The sequence below is a fragment of the Equus quagga genome, chromosome 12 (genome assembly GCF_021613505.1).
Source record: "Equus quagga isolate Etosha38 chromosome 12, UCLA_HA_Equagga_1.0, whole genome shotgun sequence".
NCBI lineage: Eukaryota > Metazoa > Chordata > Mammalia > Perissodactyla > Equidae > Equus > Equus quagga.
The window spans coordinates 81,089,712-81,104,634 of NC_060278.1; the positions used below are offsets into that span (position 1 = coordinate 81,089,712).

The 14,923-nt window shown below is 56.2% G+C and overlaps 1 protein-coding gene across 1 annotated transcript; it reads left to right on the forward strand.

The window, feature by feature from the left end:
- Positions 1-2,039: 2,039 nt before the first annotated feature.
- On the forward strand, positions 2,040-14,646 carry ADISSP (adipose secreted signaling protein). Its single transcript, XM_046678998.1, has 6 exons — positions 2,040-2,193; positions 8,415-8,531; positions 9,980-10,122; positions 12,558-12,696; positions 13,606-13,728; positions 13,977-14,646. The coding sequence occupies exons 2-6, from the start codon at positions 8,513-8,515 to the stop codon at positions 14,075-14,077; spliced, it is 525 nt and encodes a 174-aa protein (XP_046534954.1). The 5' UTR covers positions 2,040-2,193; positions 8,415-8,512; the 3' UTR covers positions 14,078-14,646.
- Positions 14,647-14,923: the final 277 nt, after the last annotated feature.

The window sequence follows — 14,923 nt, forward strand, 5'->3', positions numbered from 1 at the left end:
AAGATTGGCAACAGATATTAGCCCAGGGCCAATCTTACTCACCAAAAAAAAAAAAAAAAAAAGCTTCATTTCCTCCTGGAGGTTTTCCACCAGAACCATCGGCACCTACTGTGGCCATGGGGCCTTCCCTGGGAGCCTGTAGTATCCCCAGGCATTGGCAGCTCTGTATTGCAGGTCTTCCCAGTTGGCTACTCAGCCACATTGCCCAGCACCTGGGAGTGCAAGGAGTGTTTGGCAGGGACAGGGGACCACAGTTCTTTCTGTGTGGTGTACCTCCCACCCTAAACTGCGAGTGTCTTTAACTCCAGGGCCTAGTACAGTAACTTGTTCATCATATACACTTAGTAAATATTTGTTGAAAGGAGTTGACAATTAGGAAATAGCCCCACGCAGTGCACAGTTAGCAGCTAGTCTGTGTGTTTGAAAAAGCCCACAAATAGGGATTGGTGGGGACTATGGCAAATTAATGTGCCAGCCTCTGGTGCCAGGGTGAAATGTGAGTCCATGTTGTTAGATCTTCTGATATTTCAAAAGAGGAAATAAGAGGAAGAGGAGGAAGAGGAAGAGGTGGAAGAGGAAGAAGAGAAGGAAGAAGAATTAGAATTTTAAAAAGACTTATGTGGGCTAAACAAAGTACATCAGCAACCTGCTTTGGGCCCGCTATCTGCCAACTTTAGACCTTGAAGAATAGAATAGATATGGGAATACAACTGGGGGGAGCCATAGTGAGGCGCATGGAATGGTGTAGTTGGGTGGTAAGAAAGCATCCGGGCAGGAGTGGATGGGCTGGGGTCAGAATGTGGAACTCTAATGCCCGCGCTGGAGGGCAGCATCTCAAAACGCCAGAGTGCGCACGAATCACCCAAAATACTGCTAAGAAGTTTGTAAAGCTCTGCTGGAGACAGGCCCAGGGCACGGAGCGCGTTGGAGTAGGGGAAGACGCAATGGGAACAACAGCTCAGGAAGACATAATTTGCCAACAGCGTGCAGACCACAGACCAGGAGATAGGTTAGGGGCCACAGGGAGCCAGCGGAGGGTAGGAGCCTTGGGGGCTCCCCAAAGGCAGCGACCCCGGTCCTCCTGAAAGAAAGCTGGTCCTAGCCACGCCACGCCCTCTCTCCCCTAGTTACGGTGGTAGGAGGCAGCCGCGTGCTCCGGACAGCTCCTCTTGGACACCGTAGGTGCAGCGAAATGCGGGGGTGGGGGTGTGTTGTTCAAGGACCTGCAGGCGGAGCCGCGGCTAGCACTTCTAAAGACCTGAGGGTCAAGCCTCTCGCTCCCATGCTCTGTGCCTGCGCGCACATCCCACCCCGCGGCGTTGAGCTAGGCGCATCCCGCTGCCATGGCGCATCCCGCTGCCATGGCGACCGCCTCCATGGAGACCGGGAGCAGAGGCTGCCGTCCCCGCGGGCACCAGCACAGATTCTCTCAACCCCCCACCCCGCGTGCCGCCTTTGTTCTGATGCTCATCCCGGCCGACCGGCCTCCCAGGACGAGTCTCAGGTCCACGCGGGAGAGCTTCGCCGAGGCAGGGGCACGGGGTGGAGGGGGAAGAGGCCGAAACCCGGGGGTTGCAGAGCGGGAAGGATGGAGGGTTCTTCAGCTCCTGACAGGACCTAGCGGTGCTCGTATCGATTGCCGATGTAGGCTTGGAAGCCTAGGGAGAAAGGCAACCTTCAGGTGCCCGACCTAGCCCTGAGTCCCGCCTGACGGCCGCTCGAGGGGACAGAGCCCAGGGAGGCCTTTTCCAAGTTGAGGCTGAGGCAGGAGGTGCGCCACAGCCGAAGGAGGGACGCGGGCGGGGCCTATTCGACGCGCTCGTCCTTCCCTCTCTACCTTCTGCCCCATGCTGGCCCCTGGCCACTTCGGACACCCTGCCCGCCTTCCTCGCGAGAACTCACACAGCCCTGGGTAGGCGTGGGCTCGCATAGCGCAGCCGCAGGGCCCCTTGCACGTGACGCAGTGGCGCAACGCCTGTTGGATGTTCTCTGGCGCCCGCTTATTGGTCGAGGCGTCCTCGCCCCACCCCCTCGGTCGACCAATGGGTGGAGGCGGGGGCGTGGCCATGAGGCGGGCGGCGGCGGCGGCGCGGGGGTCTCTCCTCGTGCTCTGCGTCCAGCCCCCGCTGCCGCCGCGACCGCCACAGCTGCCGCCGCGGTCGTCCGTCACGGCCCCGCAGTGCGCCCTGCACGGTGAGACTGCTCCTCTTCCGGCCACCTCCTGGTTCCACCCCGCTCGCTGTGGGTTCCTCCTGGCCTAGCCGCTGTCCTAGGCAGTCGATTCCTGACACCCCAACGGGCTGGGGCGGGGGCTCCTCTGTCGGGGCCCGGCCCAGGAGGGCTTCCTAGTACCTGAAGTGGGGAGATGTCAGGCCCTGGGGCTGCGGGTGACCGTTAGCTGGTGGAGCTGGGGTATTTTGCGCGGCGCGCTGTCGTGGGCACGTGTGACACAGTGAGGGCGGGGTTTAATGGGGTCAGCGCCGGCAGCACCCCTCTATTGTCACCGCTTTGCTGTGTGACCTTGGACAAGTAGCCTCTCTGAGCGTCCTGTGCCTCGGCACCCTCAAGGAGGAGGGCGGTGATGTCGGGGAGTGCGGGCTCCCGAGACTCCTGCGTCAGCAGAGGTGAGGGTGGGGAGGGCACAGGATTGTCTCTGAGGGACACAGCCGCCGACTCGAAGTCCAGCATAGGTGTGACGGGAGGAGAAACGTCCAGCCGTATCTGTCCCCCCAGAAGATGAGAACGGGTCGGGGATAGGGGTGCCACACCCACGGGGATGGAGGCGGGAGAGGATTCAGGGTCCTACACCCGGGCCCCTGGTGCCTCTGGGGGCTTGGTCAGCACCTCCCTGTTGTCACTCAGCAGGAGGGGTTCTGTTTAGGTTCTGGGCTAGTGTTCCTGTTGATGAGCAGGAGCCCTGCTGGACTGAGAAGGGAGGCCTTAGGTTGCCTTTCTTCTTGAATCTTGGCATTGAGAAGTGGGGGTAGGGCGTTTCTCTGCCTGGGGAGCTGAAGAAGGTCAGGGGCAGCAGTAACCCCCTAGACCTAGCCTGGCCTCTACTTCTTGGGGCCTCCAGGTGACAGGCCCAGGGTAGGGCCTGGGTGGGGCAGGCTGGTAGACGCTACAGGGGTCTAAGCACCCTCCAGCTGGGGCTGTGGGGGGATTGTGAGGAGGGGATGCTGGGCAGGGGAGGGCAGCACTTCTTGGGGAGACAGGAGAGTGTAGGATGGTGGGGGTTCCTTACCCAGTTCACCCCCGCTCTACCCATTTGTGAGAGAGAGAACACCCATACTTATCCTTGCACTTTTGGCCTGCTGGATGGAGGAGGAAATGGAGTCACATCCAGACTGAGTTCATGTAAAACTGCCACAACCACACCTGACCTCCAGCCTTCCCTTTCTAAGCTTTGTTCTAGGTATGCAGGCCCCCACGGTGTGCCCAGCCCTATGTCAGGTTCTGGAATCAGCAGGTCAGTGTGGCCTCCGTGGGCACTCTTTTTACAAACTTGACCTTTAATGAGAGGCTGGACGATGTTCTGCTGGACTGAGTCCTTAAGCCAGGACTGAGCCCTGGGCAGGGGGCGAGGAGGGTAGAAGGCTGTGGAGTTCTTGGCTCAGAAAATCCTTGAACAGGTTGAGAATGGAGATTGAGGAATGAATGAGAAAGGTGGCCCCAAGAAGTTGAGGGCATGCTCCCAGCCATAAAGCAGAGGACAAGCTGGGGCTGGCCCTGTGATGCCTGGGATTTGGGGGCTGCCTCTGGAGCACAGAAGTGGTGTGGGGGTGCAGCTGTGGGGTGGGCAGCAAGAGGGTGGCACTGGAGCTCCACTTTGCCATAGACAAACTGTCTTTGGCTTCCCCCTGGCCTGGAGCCATGGGCCTCAGTGTGGGACGTCCTAGAGTAGCAGCTAGCACCCTGTGGGCAGGAGTCTAGGGGGCTGCGAACTCTGGGTTCCTGTGTAACCGTCCATCTCTGCCCACTTGCCATGTCCCTGGGTCTGCTTCTCATGCCAGAGGCTCCAGTGGGCTGGCTGAGGCCTATCCGGGGTAGGATAACCTCGAAGCAGCCTTTCTTGCTAAAGCTGAGAGTGGCTTGAGCTGGCAGCTCTCTGTCTCCAGACAGCAGGTTCCCCTAATTTCCCTGAGAGTAGCTGAGAGCCAAAGAAGCCCCCCAAGGCTCTTGTTCCAGCTTTCCAGCCCTCCCAATCCTGTGACTGTCCATGGTAGTAGCCCCCTGACTTGTTGATAGCCCCTCTAAGGGGGTGGGTGTCTTTTTTTTTTTTTTTTTTTGCCAGAGTGAGAACATTTCCCAGGATGTATGTTTTTCGCAGCTTCATTGTGAGTCCTTCTGGTTGTAGGGGACAGCGGACTCCAAGCATTCTGCTCTCTGGCAATCCCTGGGGACCTGGCTGACCTGGGAGTGGGGGAGGGGGAAGCAGGAGAAGAGAAGGGGAAGGGAGGTCCCTCAACACTTGAGCTGTTTTCTGAGAAGGCTGAAATCCCTGGGGCCCACCCTGAGAGCCATTCCTGGTTGTTTAGGATTGGCCTGAAGTGCGTCTCCGCCAGAGCAGCCCTGAAATGGCTGTTGCTTTAGAAACGAGGCCTTTGGGGGTTTGCTTTTGCAAAGGTGGGGGTGGAGTGGGGAGCATTGTCACAGAGCTTTCAGGCATCAACTGCACTGAACCCTTGGAGGAAGAGGCCATTGCTTATTCCTGTGTTACAGATGAGGAAGCTGAGGCATAGAGATGCGAAGTAACTTCCCCATGCAGCCTGAATTTGAGCCAGAACTGCTGGGCTCTGGACCCATGCTCCTCACCTTGTCCCTGCTGCCTCTAGGCAACTGTGTGGCTTGGGCCATGCTCAGCACTTGGCTGGCACAGGAAGAGGCCTGGGGTTGCCAGGGGGCCACAGTTCCCTGTGGACACAGTTGCAGCAGGAGGACCGATGCCCCCTCCTCCTGCTCCTGAGGAGGAATTATGTTTGGACAAGAGTGGCTCCCCAGGGAGAGTGACTGGCAGGGCTCTCTGCTGCAAAAGAAGGCTTGCTTTTTCCAGTTTCCTTTGGGCCCCTGAAGTCACTTGCCTCCCCTCTCTGTGTTCTCCCTGCCAGAGGGTTACAGGCAGTGCCCAAGTGCTTGCTCCGTCCTGAGCTCTGGGCAGTGCATGAGATATGGGTCCTGCCTTCAGTGGGCTTTCATCTCTAGGGGGGCATGGGCCCCCCCTTGATTGTGGCAAGGCTAGAAGAATGCCCAGTGTGAGTCCACACTGTGAGATGGGGGAGGGGAGTGCCCTCCAGGACAGGGGTTGGCTAAGAGAGTAGGGTGAGGAGTTCCTCTTCCTGAGAACCTCCGGTACAGTCACTGACCTTGGCGGGCCACGTCTGCCTAGAGGGCCCAGCCAAGGCCATGCTTGGGCTCCCCTTAGTTTGGTCCTTTATTCATTTAACAAATACAAACTGGACACAGCTGCTCCCTACCAGGTGCTGGACTGGGGTTCTGGGGACACAGGGTTTGGCAAAAACACAGTCACTGTCCTTGTAAAGTGGGGAACATAGATATCAAATGATCCCAGAAGTGAGAAAGGGGATCCTTTCAAGATTTTCAGACCTATCCTGGGATGGGCCAGGGTGGGGTGGCATTGTGCTACCCTAAAAAAGGTTCTCTGGGGCTGAGACCCAGGCTAAGGTCTGGGTGGGGAACAGGATTGTTCCTGGCAGGGGGATGGCCTGAGTGGAGGCAGGCAGGCAACAGGCAGTGGGTTGGGGGGAAGACAGGGGATGCCCTGCATGTACTGGGTCAGAGTGTTTTGTGAAGACTCCCCAGGAGCCTTTGCTCACCAGCCACTGGTTAAGTATCCTGGGAGATGGGTGGACCTTGTTGACATTGGGCTGTCATTCCTCCATGGCTGCAGAGGTGTGGCTGGAGCAGGCTCTGGGATAGGAAGAGGGCCTGGTAGCCTTACACTTGGCCGTTTTTCACATGCTCTGAGTCCACAGCTTGTGGGGGCGGATAGAATGGGTGGGTTGGGGGTAGGCCTATCTCCAGAGGCCAGGTTCCCTGGGGACAAGCTGAGCATTCAAGGGCTAAAGGTCTGCCCTTCTGGGGCTGATCCCAGAGTGACCCTGGCCAGAGATGAATGGGGGCATAGTTCCCCTCCCTGCAGCCTGGGCTGGGGCCTGGGAACTAGCCTCCAATGAGGGGGTGCTGGCCTGGGGCTGCTCCTGCATTCCTTCCCTACCAGGGGGCTTGGGCCTGGTTGGGCTTCTCTTGTACTGGGAAATGGGGAGGGAGATGAGGCCTGCTCCCCTGGCTACTCAGCACCTGAGGGACCTCAAGGTCATGTCCTCCACAGGCCCAGCCCTGACTATGAGGCCACCCATAGTTTCTCTTCATTCTCTGGACTAGCCAAGGTCATTCACGGGTCACTCATCTCTACGTACTTATGTATCTCTGAAAAATAAGGACATACTATCTACATAATAAAGTTCCATTATTTCACCTAACAAGCTCTTTTTCTTAATGTCATCTAAGATCCAGCCCCATTCACATCTCCCGATTATCCCCCAAATGTCTTTTTTTATAGGAAGTTAAAAACCCCCTACCCCATTTATTTTTCTTCTTGTAACCGATTTGGTGGAAAAAACCAGGTCAGCTGTCCCACGGAGTATCGTGCCTTCTTGGTCTCTGTGTTAATCTAGAACAGCGGTTGGCAAACTTTTTCTGTGAAGGGCCAGATAGGAAATAATTTTAGACTTTGCAGGCTGTGCGGTCGCTGTCACAGCTACTCAAGGTAGTTTTGCTTTATGCAAAAGCAGTTTTAGACAACATATAACAAGTGAGTGTGGCTGTGTCCAATAAAACTTTACAAAACAGGTGGCGGCCCCACAGGCTGTAGTTTGCCTATTCCCTATCTAGAACAACCTACTCTTTTTTGCTTCTTGCAGTTTGGGGGGAAAAAACAACAGGTCAGTTGTCCTATAGAATATCCTGCTTTCTAGGTTTGTCTCATTGCTTTCTTGTGGAGTCATTTAATTTGTCCCACTAACCTCTGTGTTTTCAGTAAGTGGGAAGTTGGAACTAGGGGCTCAATTAGATCCAGGTTAGACATTTTGGGCAGGACCCCTGTATCGGTGATGCTGTGACCTCATGCTGCTTCACATCAGGAGGCATCAATGTCAGGCTGGCCCACTGATGGAGGGGAGATTGATCAGTGCATGACTGGCTGATGTCACATCTCCCCATTGCAAACTTGTGTCATTCCCCTTAAGAACCCCAGGTCATCTGTCAGTGGTTCTTGGGTATCTGCAAGCATCCACTTCGGTCACCCTTTCCCCTCCTGGTTTAGCATCACTGACTCACTGCCTCCAGCATTTGTTTCTTTGGAGGTTGCAGAATTACTTAGCATTTGGTCATTCCTTTGTTATTTAATAGTGAGAATCCTTCTGTAAAGAAGAGCTTTCCTTTACCCACCAGGGCAATTTGGCTACCAGAAAGGCCAAGAGACAGGCTGAATTATTACTCTTTGTTGCTAATTTTCAGAGTAAAGAGTTAGGGCATTGCTACCAGCAGGCCGTGGTGACAAATGAGGGTTTGGGTTTGTTTGTTTTGCTTTCTCTCTTCTTTTTTTGTAATCTCTGTGAATGCTCCAATTTTATGTATTCCATCTGTTTCTGTCAATTGCAGTCATTATTCTTTTTGATGCTTAGATGGGCCCAGCTCAGCCCATCAGCAGCTCACACAGGCTTCCTGGGGGCACCTCCTACTGCCCCTGCCCTGAGGCTGCCCTTGGGGAGCTGAACTGGGAGGCCAGCCCCTCGAATCAGGCCAGAGTCTGAATGGTGGGTTGTGATGGGGGCAGCCCCTCCAAGGGGCTCTGACTGATCAAAGGAGGGAAAGCTCCACGGACATGTTTGTCTTCTTTGGGCCCCCGTTCTTGCTCCCCTCCAAGCATTCTGTGGCTCTGACCTAGACCCAGCTGTAGTGGGCGTGTGACCTGAATAATGTGGCCTCTGGCTGCAGGAGGGTACAGCCCTTGGGGTCACCAGCGCCAGAAATGGCCCCTAGAAAGTGCCAATGATGCCCTCCTCCTTTCCAGGCTGCCCTTCCCACCAGCCTCATGTGTGCTGGGCACAAGAGTCGTGTGCTGGGCACAAGAATCCTGTGCTGGCACTTTGGCACCCAGAAGCTGCAGCTCAGCACATGCTGGCTGGCCCCTGGGTCAGTAGGGTGTCAGGCAGGAGTGAGGGCTCTTGGTGAATGCAGGGAGTAGGGGCAGAAACCCCCTGTGCTAGATGCTGCAGGCACCACTTGGGCTGCTGAGAGCAGGGAGCGTTTCTTAAAGGGAGATCTCTGCTCTCCCCCAGCTGTGGGCACATGTGTGGCCCTAACTCCGGCCCTCCCCACTCCCCATCCTTCAGGCTCCTGCTCGTGTCCCTGGAGCATGGGAGGCTGCTGAGCTTGAGTGGCAGTGTCTGGCAGGAGCTGAGTGTCTCACCCTGTGGCAGGGAGGGCGTCCATGGCTGCAGCCAACAAGGGTGAGTGCCTTCCTGGCCTGGCGGCGTTTGCTCCAGTCTTCCAGCAGGCCCTGGTGGGAGGGGGCATTGTGGCATGTGAGGCCTGCATTGGCTGTGTGTGTGTGTGTGTCTGAATGTGAGTATGAGTTACATTACATCAGTAATTATACCAGTGTTTGTGCCAGGTTCTGGGGTTCACCGAAGCCCTAGCAGGGAACCTGGGACCCTTGCTGGCTCCTTGGTGTGCTGGTCTATGGAAGTGTGTGCCCTTGTGTCCCCGTGTTCCAGGCTTCCTGTTTCACTGCAGGGTTTAGGGGTCCCCAGGGGCTTGGGCTGAGCACTGAGGCTGACGAGGTGAGTATGGCCATAGCAAGCAGTGGAAGGGAATTTGGGTTTTGTTCAGATTCCAGAAGGGCTCATAGAGGGATTTAGGCAAAGGAGGCCTGATAAGATTTGCGGGTCAGGTCTGGAGGCTCAGCAGGGAATGTGGAAGTACTAGGCTGGCCCCCTCAGGCCTCCACTGAGTGTCCAAGAACCCAGGCCCAGGCTGGCCCAGGCTATCCCACCAGCAGGACTCTAGGCAGGGCTCTTGGGAGACCTAGGGGCTGTGGGGGCCAGAGAGGTCTGGGGTCATGCTCTTGGCAAGACAGGCCTCCCCCAACCCAGATCCTCAACCCACCTCCCACTACTCTGCCTGTCTCAACTCTCTGCCTCCTGGCCTTGGAGGACCCAACTCAGCCGGGGACAGCTCAGGGCTTTTTGGAGAGTGAAGCAGAGGAAGGAAGGGTGTCTCTGGGTGGGGTCTGGGAGGCTCCACTAGGTTCTTCCATCTTCCCTGCCAGTGATCAGTGATGAGGTTGAGAGGCAGCCTCTCCTAGGTTGGCTTGGTGTTGTTTTTGGCCCTCTTTGTTTCTCCTATACCCAGGAAGATTCCACAGAGCCCGTTCCTGTTTCCTGTTCCTGCCCCCCTCCTCTCTCAGGTTGGGATCATCCAGAGTGCTCGAGCAGGCAGGGGCCTCAGGCACTGACAGACCTGGAAGAGAAGGTCCCAGAGATGGGGAGCTTGGCAGTGTGAAGGAGAGCACCAGACAGGGTACCCAGAGGCCTGGGACTGAGTCCTGCACTGCCTGGGGCGAGAGTCTGGAGGACTGTCTTCCTGTCTCTGGTGTCAGCCTCATCCCCTCTAAGTGAGGGGTCATATTAGCCAATCCCTGAATCCGCCTACACCCATTCTCAGGGTGGGTATTTTTTGTGGGAGGACTGGGCAGGTAGGGGCAGGTGAGGGGCCTCAAGCCTCATGATCCCCAGTGTCCAGTAGGACGTGGCCCAGCCCTGAAAGGAGCCCAGCCAGTGGGTGCTGTGTGACATCAAGGGCAGTTACAGGGGGTGGGGAGGTGACAAGGGGGAGTCGTCTCCTGGGGGTAGAGGAAGCCAGCAGCCCCTGGAGCCCTCTCCCACTCTCTTCCTAGGCAACAAGCCTAGAGTCCGGAGTATCCGCTTTGCAGCAGGTCATGATGCAGAAGGCTCCCAGAGCCACGTCCACTTTGATGAGAAGCTGCATGACTCAGTGGTCATGGTCACCCAGGAGAGCGACAGCAGCTTTCTAGTCAAGGTACGGGCACACCTCCCCCCTCCTCAGCCTTACTCTCTCCACCTCTTCCCCAGCCCTGCCTGGCATACTGGGCCTGTCTGTTCCATTTCTTCTAAGCTGGCTTCATAGGCACATCTTTGTCCCTCCCTGGGCCTTGCTTTCCCGTCTGTAAAGCGGGAGGTGGTGAGAATGCAATGAGATGAGTGCATTTAGAGTATTCCTATAACAAGGTGAGCAGAGCCGCTGTTATCATCGGTATCACCCCAACAACAGCAACAGAAGGTGGGTGTCAAGGCTTATGGGGCCACAGGCCTGGGTTTAGGTCCAGGCTTGCTATTCTGGCTCTGTGACTTTGGCCAGGCCTCTTCTCTGAATGAAGACAATTCCCACCCCATAGAGTTGTGCAAGAATGAAATGGAAGAATGTATGTTTGTCACACAGGTGTGAGGCTAATTGTGCTGATAAGAAGATGTGACTTTATTTACCCTTCTTTGGTAAACCTCTGGCTGACTTAGGCTCTTTGCGCTAGTATTTCTTTATCACCCCCATGTTTTCTGCTGGTGGAGCCCCCACCTCTCCTAGCAGTCACACCTCACACACCCTCCAGTATGGCTCCTCCAACTGCTGGGACATTGTCAGAGCCCACATTCACTTGGGAGGGGCAGGGGCCAGTCTCTGCAGGGGATGGATTGCGGGGAAACGGGCTGAAGTGAGGCCTTCAGGTCGGACAATGAGCTAGGGCTCCAGAGTAGAGCAGGAGTGCCCTGGGGGAAGGGGAGTGGCATTGAGACCACCCTGAGGAAGGGCCCAGATTCTTACCCATTTCTGTCCAACTCTGAAATCCTTGCTCTTTCTCCTACAGCTGACCACTTCCCCAAGGGAATAAACAGAGTGAACTAAAACTTTAAAAAATAGCTCCTTCTCCCCCCAAACCCCCCATTGCAAAATCCAATCATGTCTATTAGGGGAAATTTGGAAGACAGAGAAAACTATAGAGAAATTTAAAAGTACCCACAATCATACCATCCAGAAATAACCATGGTAAATATTTTGATGTGTGTCATTCCAGCTTTTTTTTAAAGCTTTGTTTCTAAAAACAAAAAGCTGGTCTAACAGTGTACACGCTGTTTTTTGCTTTCTTTTCTTGTGAACTGTCTCCTGCCTGTGTCACTAAATAATTTTCCAGGAGATTTTACAATTGCCTGGTATTCCGTTATACGTATCATCCTTGATTTAGTTGGTTCCCTATTCCTGGTGTTATGGCTGTTTCTATTTTTCACTGTTTTAAATAGAGCAGTAATGAGTATTGTTTTGCACTTCTCTCAGTATTTCCCCTGGAAGATTCTGTAAGGGGTGCAGCTGGGTTACAGCGTCACTGATGGCAGGTACAGCCAGAAAGCCCTCTTGAGAGGTGTGCCCTCCACGTGCAGAGTGTGGGAGCCACATGGGTTGAGCCTTTTTATGCAGTGACGTCAGGCTGCTCCCGTTGAAAAGCTAAATGCTCCATGCAGCATGTCCCAACTGACCCCCAGGGACAGGGCGGTCCAGCCCCTGAAACCGTGAGCAGGAGAGTATGTGCTCATGTGAGCCGTGGGTACAGCATGCACCCCTGTGCCTCCTGGACTGGCACTCGGTCAGCCTACCTACTCACAGCCAACCCGGCTTGTGACCCTTCAGACGACTGGAGTTTCCAAGGATGGCACCAGTCTCAGGGCATTGGTTGCCAAGCATTGCATATGAACAACAAAAATTGCTTGTGGCTTGTGCCGAGTCGGGGCCACTGGGCACAGTAAGCAGCAGGTGGCACTGGGCAGGCAGGCATCCATGTTCAGGTGCCAGCCAGGCAGGCAAAGCCTGGGTTTAATGGCTGGTGCCAGGCTGTGGGCCAGCTCTGGACTGACACAGCTGGTCTAGTGTCTTCTGTCTCATTCTTCATTCTGTGCTACCGTTGATCTCCACGTGAGTGATTAGAGGACCAGTGTCCCTGACCCTAGGCTCTTGGCTCTGAGCAGGTCTCAGTAGTGGTAGATGGTGGACGTCCTGTGTCACGGGACTTTGCATCTCCCTGTGGGCAGTGGTTGGTGCCTTGCTGTGTGCCACATGTGGCCGAAGTGGCCAAGAGGTCTATGGGGAACTTTATCCTGGCCTCCAGCCAGTCATTTCCTAGCTTCTATTTCCTCGCGTATAAAATGGGCACTGAGGAGCTGCGAGGCCCTTGAGACAGCTGCTGAGGGGTGTGCTCGCTGAGCTGTGGGGATGAGGTCCTGAGGGGAAGGGCCGGGAACTACCAAGCTGGGGGTGTGGACCACCTGGAGTAGTGGTGGGAGTTAGGCCCCCTAGGGATCCCTGAGGAAGCAGCTGCAGGAGCCCACAGAATCCTAGGTGGCATGACCTGGGCTGCTCCTGGGGGAGGCTATAAGTGAAGGTGCCTCCTTCCCCCACCCTTCCTGCTGCAGGTTGGCTTCCTGAAGATCCTGCACAGGTATGAGATTACCTTCACTCTGCCGCCAGTGCACAGGCTGAGCAAGGACATCCGAGAGGCACCAGTCCCCAGCCTGCACCTCAAGCTCCTCAGCATCATGCCCATCCCAGAAGGTGCGTCCCCTGCTCGGAGTGCTGGAGGACTGCCCTCTTCCATCAGGGTCTGGGTGTGTGTGGGAGTGAGAACATGGGTACTCCCTTCCCCCGATCTGGGTGGACAGGCTGCTCAGCAATCAGGGGTCATGATGCCTCTTAATGGGCTTGCAGAGTGGCAGCTTGGCAGGTCCCATGCCCCAGGCCTCACTCCCTGGACAGAAGTCCATGGGCTCATACTGTTGGCCTGTGTCTGCCCATCGCCTGATAGATACCTCTGTGGGATGATGGGAGCCACTGAGGAACTGGCTGTGTGCCTCCCGCCCTCCCTCTCACCTGCCCCTGGAGAAAAACCTGCCAGAGGCTCAAGAAGGAACTCTGGGCAGCTACTTCCTAGCACCTGCCAGTCCCAGGCTTTGGGATTCAGGCTGCTTCTTCCTACCCTGCCCGCTTCAGGCCCTCTCCCACTTCCCCCCACAGCCTGGCAGATGCTAGGGTGTCCGTTTCACCGTGAGCTGAAGCCCAGCTTAGGTTTCATGTTCCCTCACTTCCTCATGACTTTGCCCTTAAGTGGATTGAGTGAGTCCCCTCAGGCCTTTGCCTCCTTCTGCCTGATTTGCTCAAGACCTGCCTCTCCCCCACCTTTCCCCATCACCCCCACTCCCTGCCTGCCTTTTTGGGGAATCAGCAGGCCCTTCTGGAAGCCTGAGTTTGACTCTTGGAGCCATAATGGCGACTCTTAGGTCAGAGACATGTACAGGTCACTGGAGAATGGGAAGTTTCTGAGGCCTGTGTGCCTCCTGAGCCATCCTTGCTCCTTTGGAGAAGGAGGCCAGTCTTGGTGGTGAGTGGGGCCCGTGAGTGCTGGGGGGCAGGGGCCGGGGCAGGAGGCCATGCAGGTGCTGATTGATGTGGGCTGTCCCTGGGCAGGTTACAGCATCAAGTGTGAATACTCGGCACACAAGGAGGGTGTCCTCAAGGAGGAGATGCTGCTAGCCTGTGAAGGTGGCACCGGGACCTGTGTGCGCGTCATGGTGCAGGCCCGCGTCATGGGTGAGAGCATGAGGCACAGGTCTGGCTAGAGCAGGGAGGCACCAGGTTGGCCACAAGGGGTTTCTGCCCTCCTCCCAGATCACCATCTGAAAAAGGGATCCTTGCCCTGGCCCAGGGTTCCCAACCTCCTTGACAGGTGTCTTTCCCTCTACCCCCTAGCAGAGCTGGGAGGGAAGGTGGAGGGGTCCCCTTGGAGTGGGTGGAGCCAGGGTCTAGCCTGGCATACTGACCTCTCGCCTGCCTTGCAGACCGGCACCACGGCACACCCATGCTGCTGGATGGTGTCAAGTGCGTGGGTGCTGAGCTAGAATACGACTCTGAGCACAGTGACTGGCATGGCTTCGACTGAGGCCATCTCCTGCCAGCCTCCAGGCCCCTCAGCCTTAAACCCCACCTCATCTCCGGAATGCTGCGTGATGGTGTGGCTTCCAGGCTCCTCGCCGGGTGGGTATGGGGGTGGAGCGTCCAGGGGCCTCCCAGGGCCTCGCCCATGCCTCTCACCTCTGCCTTCATTTGTGCCACCTCCCTGCCTCTCCTGCATCCTCCTCTCCCACTTACTCCTCTCCTTGTGCCTCAGTCTCCTGCAGAAGAAATGGGTTGAGCCCCCAAGGAGGCTATCTGAGGAGGGGTGGGGGAGGGCCTGGGGTGGGTTCTCCCCACCTCCCACCCCAAGCCATAGGGACTCCAGCCAGGGCCTGGGAGAGGAGGGAGGGAGCTAGCTTTGTGACAGCGTCGCCCCATTACTACTGCTGCTGCCCCGCTTCAGCCACCTCTCCTGTCCCCTTCTTCTCTCCTACTGCTGTCCATGGGGAGAAGGAGGGAGGTGCAGTGCCCAACCCCTACTCCCCAGGTCTGTGTTACTTGGTTTTTAAACAACTGGTTGGGATAAAATCCTAAAGAAATAAAACTTTCAGTGGATACCAGAGGCCATTGGAAATTTTGTTCTCCAGGGCCCTGAGAACACCCAGTCTTTCCCAGATGGGCCAAGGGACAGATTTGGCTAAACTCATTCTTTTAGGAAGCAAGGGCACTTCATGGTATTATAGCACTTAGCCCCAAAAGAAGTATGCACAGGTGGTGGCATTTGAGGCCTGGGAATAGTTGCCAAGACAGTTTGGATGGGGAGGAGACTTCTGCCCAGGCCAGAGAGGTCTTGTGGTTGCCTTGGGGAGTTCTGTTTGGGATGCTCAACAGG